The sequence below is a fragment of the Protobothrops mucrosquamatus genome, unplaced genomic scaffold, assembly GCF_001527695.2.
Source record: "Protobothrops mucrosquamatus isolate PMUCROS unplaced genomic scaffold, P.Mucros_1.0 scaffold2552, whole genome shotgun sequence".
Classification (NCBI taxonomy): Eukaryota; Metazoa; Chordata; class Lepidosauria; order Squamata; family Viperidae; genus Protobothrops; species Protobothrops mucrosquamatus.
The window spans coordinates 35,908-48,481 of record NW_015388612.1 but is presented as its reverse complement, the minus strand read 5'-3'; the positions used below and the strand labels follow the sequence as shown (position 1 = coordinate 48,481).

At 39.4% G+C, this 12,574-nt stretch overlaps 1 protein-coding gene across 1 annotated transcript in view; it reads right to left on the bottom strand.

Annotated features, from left to right (window-relative positions):
• Positions 1 to 2,523: 2,523 nt before the first annotated feature.
• Positions 2,524 to 12,574, bottom strand: part of LOC107295893 (rho GTPase-activating protein 20-like) — a 37,185-nt gene continuing 27,134 nt past the window's right edge. The window contains exons 10-14 of the mRNA XM_015825228.1: positions 9,733 to 9,894; positions 7,109 to 7,218; positions 6,752 to 6,941; positions 5,292 to 5,406; positions 2,524 to 4,253 (exon numbers count right to left, since the gene is read on the bottom strand). Coding sequence (XP_015680714.1) covers positions 2,524 to 4,253; positions 5,292 to 5,406; positions 6,752 to 6,941; positions 7,109 to 7,218; positions 9,733 to 9,894 — 2,307 coding nt within the window. The remainder of the gene's footprint in view (positions 4,254 to 5,291; positions 5,407 to 6,751; positions 6,942 to 7,108; positions 7,219 to 9,732; positions 9,895 to 12,574) is intronic.

The following is a 12,574-nucleotide window of genomic DNA, read 5'->3' as shown; positions in this document are numbered from 1 at the left end:
TGTGTTACTAATTTAAGAACTGCAGTGATTCACTTAACAAATTTCTCACTTAGCAACATAAATGTTGGGCTCAATTGTGGTTGTAAGTTCAGGACTACCTGTATTACTTTTTGTTGATGTTAGCTGCCCAGAGTTTGTAGGTAAGATGGATGGCCATATAATTTTTTTTAAATAAGTAAGCTTGAGATTTACTGATAGGGGCTATTTTTATAGTACTTACAAGACAACAAAGATAATGCCATCTCCACACTGTTAAAATGTGCAGTTTTATTCCTGCCACATACAGATCTTCTGACCATCTCAGATACAATGGCTAAATAGCCTAATGGCCCTTGTCCCAGTTTTGCAACGGATGCTTGTTAGTGAATCATAGGCTTTTAAAAGAAAAGAAGATAGATACCAACTTCCTGAAATTTATCCATCTGGTTTAAAGGAAACAAACAATGATTTAAAATGAATTTAAAAGCAAAATAATTTAAAATCCCAGATTGTGGGGACTATCCTCTGAAGAGGCGTGATTACTTTTCAGTCGCTCAAATTTTAAAATTATCCAGCATGTTCCATTATGAACAGATCAATAGAAGTTCCTTCCATATGCTTAAGTAACTGTTGGTTGAGCAAACACATGGTATGTGGGCAGCCCTGAGCCCACAAAGCAGCAGCACTTCTTGAGTAAGAAATCATAATTATTCTAAAGTTCTCAATGGTCTGAAGACTTGAGGTTTTTCCCCCCACAACAAAAAACCAAAGCAAAAGGAGTCAGAATTACAGCTTCCCAATGTCAATCTCAGAGCTTTTGTCTTCTTTAGCACAACTTTAAAAAAGAAAACAAGCAGAGAGGATGTTGTTTTACTGGCAGATTTCCTGCCTCATCAACTGAATAATCCATTCAAGCAGTTCAAGGCAAGAGTTCACAGTAGAAGAGCTGTACTGAAGGGAACTGGGAATGCGAAAGAAGAAATCACAGTGTTGCAATAATTAAGACGGATGATCTATGTATACAACAAGCAAACACTCCTTATTCAATAATTATTCCAAATGCTGCCAACTTGCAGCTTTAATGTGACCAAAAATGGAGAATTTTTAAATGAGTCACTACGTTAGCTTTAATTCAATTTTATTTCCTCATTTGATTTGGTCTTGATTTGGTATAAGTCGGCTATGCTGGGAATGTCACTAGAAAAGGAAGCGGGGGATGGTCGCAGAGGGTGGACAGGAAGTCGGCCATGCTGGGAAGGTCTCTGACATAGGAAAAGGGACAGACAGAAAGTCCTTCCTGGCAAAAACAAAGGGTGACGTGGTAAGTCACATGGTTTGGTATCCCCTTTTTATTACTCAATGTTTCTCAGAACCAATTAACAATGAGTACCAAGGTACCACTGTATTTATGACTGTCGCAGCATCCCTAGGTCACATGATAATCTTTTGTGCACTTCACAGCTGGCTTCCACAAGCAGAGTCAGTGGAGAAACTGGCACTATAATTGCAAGGTGCATTCACATAATATTTCACTTACCACCCATGGCAGAGGTAATGTCCTAAGTCTGTTACATTCCTGTGATGTCTCACTTAATATCTGCAACACTTGGCATAAGAGTTGCTGGTCCCAATTTTGGTCATTAAGCAAGGACTACCTGTACTTCTGTATTTCAGAATTCAGTGAATGGTTACACATCCCTGCCAGAGCCCACCCACTCAAAAGTTGAGTATTTTCCACATGTACAAAAATACACATTTATTTCAGAACATATACAATAGCAAAAAAAAAATTACCAAGATATATTATACAGTCTTGAAGCTTTTTGAAGATAAATGCATTACTTTCAATATATTATCATAAAGACACATAGAATAATTATGTAAGCTCTGCCTGCAATGCCATCATCATCACCACCAGCAAAATGTAATGCCATTGGAGAGCATCATTATAAAACAAAAAAGGAAACAAATAAAAATTAATAGCCAAATGGAACACAGCATGGTGATATACATATAACTTGGACTTTTAAGTTACAAAAAAGGTCAAAAGTCATCCTTTATTTTTTTTTTTCTCTTGGTAAGGGAAGAAAGTGACTGCAACTACTGAACAGACACTTCATAAACTTTAAGCCATCCTTTCTTGGAGAACAATGAAATGGACCATTGGCTTCAAAATAAGAGTACAATACCAAAGTTATGAAGGCCAAGCCAATCTTACACATTACAGCCAAATCACCATGGACACTAAACATAAATTTACAATGTCCAGAATATACACAAGTTATTTTTAAAAAGTTACATAGCAAGCACATATACAAGTGTTTGCTAGTGTTATACAATCAAGTGTTTCTCTTAAAACATTTCACGTGACCTTCCCAGATACCAGGAAATGTCTTTAAAAATTGCAAGAATATAGCTAAGAAAATCATTCTACTCATCCCTCAAATAGCACAAGTTCCCTCAGTTCCCTGATGAGACTACATCCCCTGGGATATTAAAGCAACACCGAGTTAAATTGAAATAACATTCTTTTATATCAGTTGCTCAAACATAGGATTCCTCTGTGAAAAATGTCTGGTCTGTATTCTTGAATTTGGGATCACTGCACAACTTTTTCAGCCATTCCATTTTATTAGCATCGGTTCCTTCCGGTGATTTGGAAAAGCTATTATTGGGAGCCATTTGAAATGAACATTCATCCTCAGCCCTGACTAAGTGTGCAGAGGCACAACATTCATTTTCCAAGTTGGTGTCAGCATCTTTGGGCTCTCTGCTCAATGAAGATTTATCAGTTTTGGAATTTGCTGCTTGCTGGACTGCAACTCCTGTGAAACGTGCAGTTTCATTTAACTTTCTCTCAATGACCCACTGATGGTCAGCCCCCAAATCAACATCTAGCTTGGGTTTATTTTGAGACTGTGGCTTAAGACTGGGTGGTTGTTGTTTATAAGGAAGAAGCAATGTAGAATTTTCCTCTTCTTCCTCCTCCTTGCTTTGCTCTGCTAAAAGCTCTAAGGCCTTTAGCCGCTTCTCCTGGGCTTCCATGGGGCAGGAAGGAAGGCTTGTGAGCTGCCCAACTTCCTGAAAAGATCCTCTCTCCAAGTACCCCGCTACAGAATTGACATCTGTTGCACAAATGTTGCCCATTGCTTGTTGCCCCTGAGCTAAATTATTCTCAGAAGAAAATGCTGCTGACTCCAAAGTTATTTTCACAGAAGTGTTCTTTTTCTCATCCTGCTTGGAGGCTCTTTCCCTTTTCCGTAGAGTCCAGTTTTTCATGGTGGAAGCACCACTTTTCAACCACGTGCTGGGATGCAGAGTGACCGGGTTTTTATGAGGAAGCCATTCCAGGTTCTCTTTCTTAATAGGTATCAAGCTACTGGTTTGATTATTGTTGGCTTGGTTAGAAAAAGTGCTAATTCCGGGTCCAAGGTGGACTCCTGAAAAAGGATTAAAATCAGGAGAAACTTCTCCAAATTTCCTTTGTGGCTGAGAGGCGCAGTCTAGAGGAGAGGAAGCCTCAGTTGGGGTAAACACCGAATAGTCCGAAAACTGGGAAAAAGCACTATCAAGAGAGCTCATTGAAGACCCTGATGGGGAAGTCCCTGGTGATGAGAGGCTAGAACAACTTGTCCTTGAGCAAATATTTAATCTAAGTGGTGGCGGCAGGAGAAGACGGTTAGAAACATCTTTCTTTTCACTGATATGACTTTCAGGACCATCCTTGCTGCTTACTTCTATCCCCATAACCAAATTCTGATTTATAAGTTTCTGGCCTTCTACTTGGAGAGAACGAAACTGCTCGACATAGTCTTCATTTGTGTGGGACAGAACAGCATCACAGCTGGCTTTGCGCACAGCACTTTCATGAAACCCACTGAGTGGTGTAAACTTGGAGTCAAGAAGACCAATTGTGGGCTCTGAACAGCGCCTATGCCTCCTTGAGCTTTTCAGAACATCTGAGATGGCCGTTGACGAATAACCTGATGTGATGGAACACAGAGACTCATTCTCAGAGTGCTCCCGTGATGGAGATTTCTGATGGAAGCCCACAGAAATGGATACTGGCTGAGACTTGATTGGTAATTTAATCTGAGCATCTCCAGCTTCTGGTGAGTCCAAATCACAGTCGCTCAAAGTCAAAACAGAGTCTCTACTCCTGTTCTCTTTCCCTCGCTTTTTAAAAAGGTTGTTAAATGTGGGGTCTGTGCAGTCATTTAATTCATTTTCCAAACTATCGTAGGAGGAGTCATTCAGATGAAAAGAAGAGAGATCTGCAAAAATATGAAAACAGGTGTTACCAAATTCTGAGGTTTCCTCAGCCCAATCTAGAGCCAAAATACTGAATAAAGCAACAGCAGGTTTATTTACTATTTTTCAGAGGTCAATACTGGAGCATTTAGAAATTGCAGGTGGTGCAGAGCGTAGCAGCGCAGGCAGTTTTTGGAACCCCAAGAATGGCTCATACAATTGCACTGCTCTGCGAACTGCACTGGCTGCTGGTTTGCTTCTGAGTGCAATTCAAGGTGTCGGTAATTACCTTTAAAGCCCTTCATGGGATGAGTCCAGGCTACCTGGATGACTGCCTCATCCCACTAGGATTGGCCTGCCCTATCCACACCAGCACAGGAGGCATGCTGCGGGCCCCATCAGCCCAAGCATTTTGGCTAGTAGGGTCCAGGAAAAGACCTTCTCTGCCCTTGCACCTGCCTTCTTAACCTCCCCCCCCACAACCCTCCTGACCTTCCATAAGAGCTTAAAGACCTGGCTCTGCCAGCTGCTTTGGGGCTTCAATGGAGGGGCTTCACATTGGGGGTGGCTGATTGATTAACAAAGATCCCACCCTCTTCCCCTCTCATCTTATTCCCCACCCCCATCTTTTTAGCTAGGTTGATTTTATAGTATTGTCTTTCTATTATTATAAATTATACAGTGTTATCTCTTAATATTGTAAGCTGCCCAGAGTTACCATGTGGCAAGTTGGGCAGATAACGTATTTTACAAACAAACAAATAAACAAATATGCTTTTCAGTTGTTAAACTAATTTTATCTATTAGAGACATCCTGAGATATGGTCCAGCAGAGTGATGGCTCTGAGGAAGGCTATTCATTCACCTTCACGCAACTTGTTCCTACGAGTCTCTTGCATTTTTGACCACACACTGACTAGGCCCATAATGTGATCTGAAATATATACTGCAATCCTCATAAAAATGCCATTCAATAACTTGTGAAAACTAGATTAAAAAACTAGAATATTACACTCCACTCCCATTATACTTTTTTGCTTTTTTTCTTTAGTTTATGTTACCTGAACTATCTTCCCGGTTATCATTTTTGGGCAAAATATCTGCAAAGACAGAAGTAAGTTCTTCCCCAAAGATCCTGCAGCAATTTTCAATGAGAAACTGTACAAGGACAGAAACCTGTGAACAAAAAAAGGATATTGAGATTAAGGCATGAAGGTCACCATGGAATTCAAGGTAAGTCAAATAGTTCATTACAAGACTCCAGCTTGCCTCTGTTGGCCCACCAGGTGGAAGGTTCATTTTTTAACTTGTTTTTACTCCTTTCAATTAATGTCACAGCATCTTCAGTAATAGCATTATGTGTTAGGAAGAAATGTGCAGTTATGTAAACTTTCCAAATGCCCTTCAATGACAAACCTCATCCTATATATAAAGCATGTTCTTTCAAAGAAAAAAATAAATAAAACCAAGTGAGATTTCCTTCTAGTCCTGCTGTTCTCTTGGCACCGAGCAGGCTTTTCCCAAAGATCCTTCTTCAGCTCAGTATTAGAACATTTTCCTTATTATCTCTTGTCGATTATGTGCTCTCTTATGTCTATGCCAGTTCTTTTCCCTCCCACACAAATCCTCCTATTGCAACCTGTTTGTTCTAGGCTGCCTCCCACTACAGGGTTGGAATCCGAAAATGTTCTACAATGATAAATGATCACATTGGTAAAAGAGGAGAAATGTAGGAAGATGGCTGCTCTTCATCTGAGTGCCTGAGTGCAAATTCTTGTCCATGAATGCCTCCACATTAGCAACTATATAATAATTTCTGTGGGAAAACAGAGTATCGCCCGCCTGAGGCAAGCTTAAATATTCAAGCAGATGAATATGGAAAGGCTACGACCTTAAACCAATTCAGCTTGGATGCTTAATACAGGAAAGCATCTATGTCAGGGGTCCCCAAGCCCTGGTCCATGGAGCGGTACCAGGCCGCGGCATGCCAGAAACCGGGCTGCGCAAACAAGCAAAGCCCATCTGCGGGATGCAAGCAGTACATGAAACCACGCCCCCTCTGGTCCACAGAAAAACCTCTCTCCACGGAACCAGTCCCTGGTGCTCAAAAGGTTGGCGACCTCTGATCTATGTCTTAACATGCACCAATGCTTGCCAGGAAGACAGAACAGTGTGATGTTGGATGGCAGACAAAAGTAAGCCCTTTATAGCTTGAGTCATTTTGGAGCCACATCCCATGTTACCTTTAACTATGCACAGAGCTTTCTGTACGAGTGTCAAGGAAGGGATCTAGGTTCACTCAGAAATTGAGATCTACGGGCCTATTTCCCAAGAAAGTAGGGAAGAGTGAATAAATCTGCGTACTCCCAACTCTTTTTTCAAAATGGACAATACCTATACTATTTTCTCTCTTTAGACATGAATTGAGAAGAATTGAGAAGGTGCTGTACTTCCTCTTCTACTGGATCCTTGAAAAATCTGAAATGGCCCCAAGAAAAGAACCTGAAGAATTATTGCTCACCTTCTTGGTGAATTCTCCTTCAGTACCAGGATCTGTAGGAGCCGGAGGCCAGAGTAAGCTGGGTGCAATGCACACTGCTAAATTGAATGCAGTCATCTGGTTGCCTTCAGATTGCTTTTGTATGCTGTGTAATACTCCGAAGAGATAACGCAACAGCACTACATTGGCACTTGGAAGCTGTTCCATTAGTCTAGAAACATAAAATCAACAAAAAGGGTTTCACAACTGATTCTCAAAAGTCTCTTTTTTCTTAATCAGTCCTCTCAGTTCTGAAACATATTTCCCACTAAGTGGAAGATTACTGCCCCTTGATATTTTCTGAAAAACTGAAACAGGAAATTACACAAGCAATGTTACCTGTAGATGGTTTTCATTTTCTCTTCATGGTTCCCTTCATCCATTAAGGAAACCCACTGATCACAGAGCTCAGATGAAAAGATGCTTCCTGGGATGTTACGAAGGAAATCCTTATTGAAAGAAAAGAGAAGAAAAACACGTATATGAGCAATCATTTCAAAATATACATTTAACCTGTATTTTAAAGTATTTTTAGCCCAATTTTGTGTTCCCTCTGAGTCATTTCTACCTCTGTATGGATCTTAAGAATTTTCCACTAACCAAATAATTACTTTTATGATAAACAAGAAGTCTGCTATTATATTGTCATCAACCAATATGATACATGGAAAGAGTTCGATTCATATCCCACAATGTCACCAACAAACCTTGTTCAAGTTGTCATCTCTGTGCTCAGCCTTCTGAACAAGATTCACATACACTTGCACAAGCACTCTTGACCTCATTGGAAAAAGGATTGGTTTCCATATGAGAAATAATCAATAGAGTATTTAATTCTCTGCAAAATACCAGTTGGTAGTGAAACTTTTGATTTGGAAACTTTGCTATTCAACTTCTCAGTTATTACTCTACAATAGCTTATACCAGGGGTAGGCAACCTTGGCTCTTTTATGACTCGTGGACTTCAACTCCCAGAATTCCTGAGCCAGCATGGCTGGCTCAGGAATTCTGGGAGTTGAAGTCCACGAGTCATAAAAGAGCCAAAGTTGCCTACCCCTGGCTTATACTATTTAACAACTATTTATTTATTAATCATCCACATAGTACTATATAATCTATTTTAGAATAGCTTCTACATAAGGATGATCAACTATTGGTAGATAAAACAGAAAGCGGAGGCAGGGGGGTCAGATTCACAAAAGTGACCGGAGACAACTCAAAGAAGAAGCAGGACTGGTAAAAATTAAATTTAGATTAGTTAAATTAAAAATTAGCTAAATTAATATAATTCCCCGTGTAGTTTCCCCTTTTTAGTCACCTTAAAAATTACAATGCAGTGGTGGGTTTGGAACTCTTCTAGACACAATAACCTCAGTTTCCAACATGGCTCCCATAGCTCTCCTCTTTTAAATGGGAAGCGAGCACACAATAAGCAAAGCAATAACCAACAACAGCAAAGCTTCAGGCTGCTTACTTATTTCTAAGAAGGGTTCTGGATCCTACAAAGACTATAGAAGCATTCTTAGAAAATAAAACCAATGGCTGCACCCTGAAAGCCTAAAGTGGATCTCAGGGAAAAAAATATGGCCAGATCTCCTTTTGGTAAATGCAGTCTTTTTGTATCAATACCTGTGACATATTCTCCAAATTCTAACCATGCCCACTAGACACCCCTCCAAAAATCTGGGAAACCCTTTCTTTAGAATATGCCATGTACTATTCAACTTTCTCAAAACTGAGCCATGGTGGCACAAGGTTTAGAATGCAGTACTGCAGGCTACTTCTGCTGACTGCCGGCTGCCAGTAGTTTGGCAGTTCGATTCCCACCACCTCAAGGTTAACTCAGCCTTCTGAGGTCGGTAAAATGAGGACCCAGATTGTTGAGGGCAATCTGCTGACTCTGTAAACTGCTTAGAGAGGGCTGTAAAACACTGTGAAGCGGTATATAAGTGTAAGTGCTATTGCTATTTCTCAGAATGTAGACTAACATTTTTGTCTTTACTAAGCTCTTTACTGGACAAGAGCCTCAGGGACATCACTTTTATCATTGTCACCTTCTCTCTCTCTACTGTGAAAAGGCCCATCTAGTTAGAAGAAGGAAGCTCTTTGCCACAGCTCCAGTTGTAAGTCAGAGGATAAAAGAAGAGGGGGGGAAGCTTGCAGAGCAGATGTGCCAAGGAAAAGGGTTGCCTGAGGAAAACTTTGCTCTTCAGCATACAAAGAGCAGAGCAACCCAATGTGACACCCTAGAGACCATCCTGAAAATACGAGTTGCCACATGAGGGACAGGGAAATATGCTTTTTCTCTCTCTCTCTCTCTCTCTCTTGCTAGGTTTTAGGCACACATGATTCTTTCTTGGACTCCTCGTTCTCTTTGGTTATTGCAGAAATGAAAGAACAAAAATCGCTTTGATAAAAACAAGTGCAAAGCAATTATTTTTCTCCAGTTTAATTTTAAATGTATCTGAAAGAAAGCCTTTAGAATGTCCACTGAATCTGGCTTCTCCCACTTCACCACTTTCCCTTGTCATGAACAAATGGTTTTTAAGTCCCAGTTTCTAAGGACTTAAATAATATACTTAAAATTTGAGAGTCTACCTGTTCAATCAATTATATGCAGAATGGAGCCCCAGTTTTTCACTGAATTCCAAAGAGAAGTTTCAAATCAAATATTCAGAGGATTCTATGCTTGGGAAGATCAATGTGTTACAGAAATATCTCAGCAATAGACTAATACACATGTTGCATGTGCTACAGGTTCCTGAATTGTTTGTTAATGTTATCTTACATCTCAACTTCAGGTAGCAGGATTGGAAAAGACCTCCGTACGGAGTTGTCTACAAGTTCCTTGAAATAATCTTCAGAGTTCTGGATTATTTTTTTTTAAAAAGGAACAAGATAATCTTCATATCCAGAGACAGGCAATTTCAATTGTTACAGAGTGAAATAGTTTCCCCATCTACCTTAAACACAGAGGCTATCACAAACACGGACTCGCAAAGAAGGTGTACATCTTCACCCGAGTCAAGCTTCTCTTTCAGCTCTCTGCAGGATTTTGCATTTGCTGAGCGTCTGAAAATACCCCGAGTAAAAGGTCCCTCTTGATAGAGAAAGCAAAGCATATCCTATCAAAGAAATAGATAATCAGTACATGAAACATAAATTGGCAAGTGATTTTAGCAGATGCCATATTCTGAAAAAGCATCTAGCAACAACAACAACAGTTTTCTCTTCACTTGCCTACTCATACACAGAAGGTTTCATCAGTGGCCTTTCCCCAAGCTGCCTCTCTCAAGTTGGCCTATGTTTTGACTTCAACAGAAGACTCAACAGTTGGGGTACTTTGGGGGAAAACATTCAAGATCTCTGTTATGTTTGCAGTGAGAACACAATTGTAGTTTTGCCTGTGCCCCAGTATGGAGGAATATGGATCAGACAGGAGTAATAGATTTCATATTAGGGTTTTTGAGTGCTGAATCTGGCTGAATACTAATAAAAAAAACCCCAGACTTCTTAAGAAAAAAACTTCTGAAATTATGTTATTTATCAGAGAAATGGCAAAAAGGTTGAAATTTGCACTATAGTTTACGTAACAGATTTTCCCTTTTACCCAAACAGGTTCATCAATCCTTTATAAACCCCAGAAAAATATTAGCATGAGGCTGACAGTAAGATCTTGCAACACTGCAACACTCTCACAATTCCACAATTATGGAACAATCATAGAAATTTGGCAGCACTTATGAAAGGGTTAGTCATCTTAGTCATCTCCAAACCAATTGGTATTGTCTCCTTCTGCATTCTCAACCCACATATTTTTATTCTCCCAGCTTAGTCCAGGTACCCATCACCTGGGCCTTCACAGATAAGGAAATATGATTTCTCTTGATTTTGACCCTACATTTCTGTCCATGAAGCCTAGGATTGCATTTGCCGTTATTAGGGTTTTTTGGTACCCGCGTTGCATTGACAGCTCATGTTCAGCTTGTGATTCACCAACATATCCAGGTCCTTTTCAAATGAATTGCGAGCCATATTCATTCTTTTAAGTCTTCCTATCCAAACTGTTTTATAATTTGTTTGAAAAATTTGCCCTGTATCAACATCAATTGGTCTGAGAGGAGTTCTCTCTCCCCACCCCCTTTTGATGATAGGAATATTTATCCTTCTCTAATCCTTTGGTATTATATCATTCTTCCAAGACTTCTCAAAGATCACAGAAAGTGATTCTCAGTTGTAATTTCTATTTCCATTCAGTCTGGTCTTGAACACTAAACTGATTCTTGGTAACCAGATGGTCCTCAAGCCTCTTTTAGGTTCTCACTCCTTCCAAGTGTCAATCCTGTTTAAATTCATTTAAGAAAATTTCCTCTTTGAGGACAAAGCAAAGTAGGAGTTAAGAAGCTCTGCTTTTTCATTGTCACTTGTTACTGTCTTTTAGCAATGTGTCTTCTCCTTCCATTTTTTTCTTATTACTATTGACAAAGCCAAAATACATTCTTTTGTTACTCTTCAGTTTCCCTTGCAACCCTAATTTCCTTTTGCATTTCAAACTTTCTATCTGCGAATATTGGCTATCTGCTCATACACCAATTTTCCATTTCCCTTTCAACTCTTAGCTCAGTCAAATATTCCCTAGGCACCCACTATTTTCAAAGTCCCATTTTTTTTCCCATTGGAACAGCATATGAAGTGCAATCATATGCACTTCCTGTATCTTATTTTTCAGAAATCTCTAACCTAACCTCCTTATGCTTCCTTTGACCTGAGGTTTCTCTCCATGATATCCTGTGCAGTTTTTTTTATAAGCTTGTTAAAATTGACTCTTCTAATTCTAGTGTGCATCCTACTCCATTCTCCAGCTTCTCTTTTTTGTGATAGTTTGACTCTCAACATGACATGAACTCCTAAAGTTCTCACTACTTTTACTTCTTTGACCAATTCTTCCTTAGTAATAGCATCAGATTGATAAAAACCAATCTCCTTATTTCTTCTTCAACTTTCCTCAGCAAGACCACTGAGGAATTTGGGAGACCTTACATTCTTGGCCAAGCTGGTTTCCCAACAGATGTCTTGATAGTCTCTCATTATTACCCTGTACAGTATTTCTCCTTGAAAGTTTTGTAATCTGGTCCAGAATTGTATTATCTAGGTCTTCTACTTAGTTTGGTTGTATACAATATATCTCCAAAATAAGTTCCCCCAAATTTTTATTGTTACCCATTCTTTTATTCTTACTCAAATGCTCTTAATTGGACCTTCATGCTCAGATTTCTGGATCTCACATATGCAAATATATCAGATACCCTAGGGCACGCTGGCTGGGGGAATTCTGGGAGTTGAAGTCCATCCATCTTAAAGTTGCTGAAGTTGAGAATGCTGCCTTAGGTGGATGTTTAAGAGACTTATTAAATGTTCAGCTTGCCTCTTTCCTCCTTCATCTCTTTATCTTTCATTTTTAGCTATTTGTGTTGAGGTGTCCATTCTTTTCTTTTTTAAGTATTTGGGACTTTGCTAATGATATAGGGTTTCCTGCCTGAGCAGAGGGTTGAACTAGAAGACCTCCAAGGTCCCTTCCAACTATTCTACTCTATTGTATTGTATTGTATTGTATTGTATTCTATTCTATTCTATTCTATTCTATTCTGAAATCAATTCTTATGCTGATCAAATTTTGCAAGGCAACAACCAAAGTAGAGTTTATTATCATATTTTTAATTACACTTGACTTATCAGATTTATAAATTACAAGGTTCTTTAAAAAAATCTTTAAATGTGGTATTTTGGAAGGAACCATATGTTTAG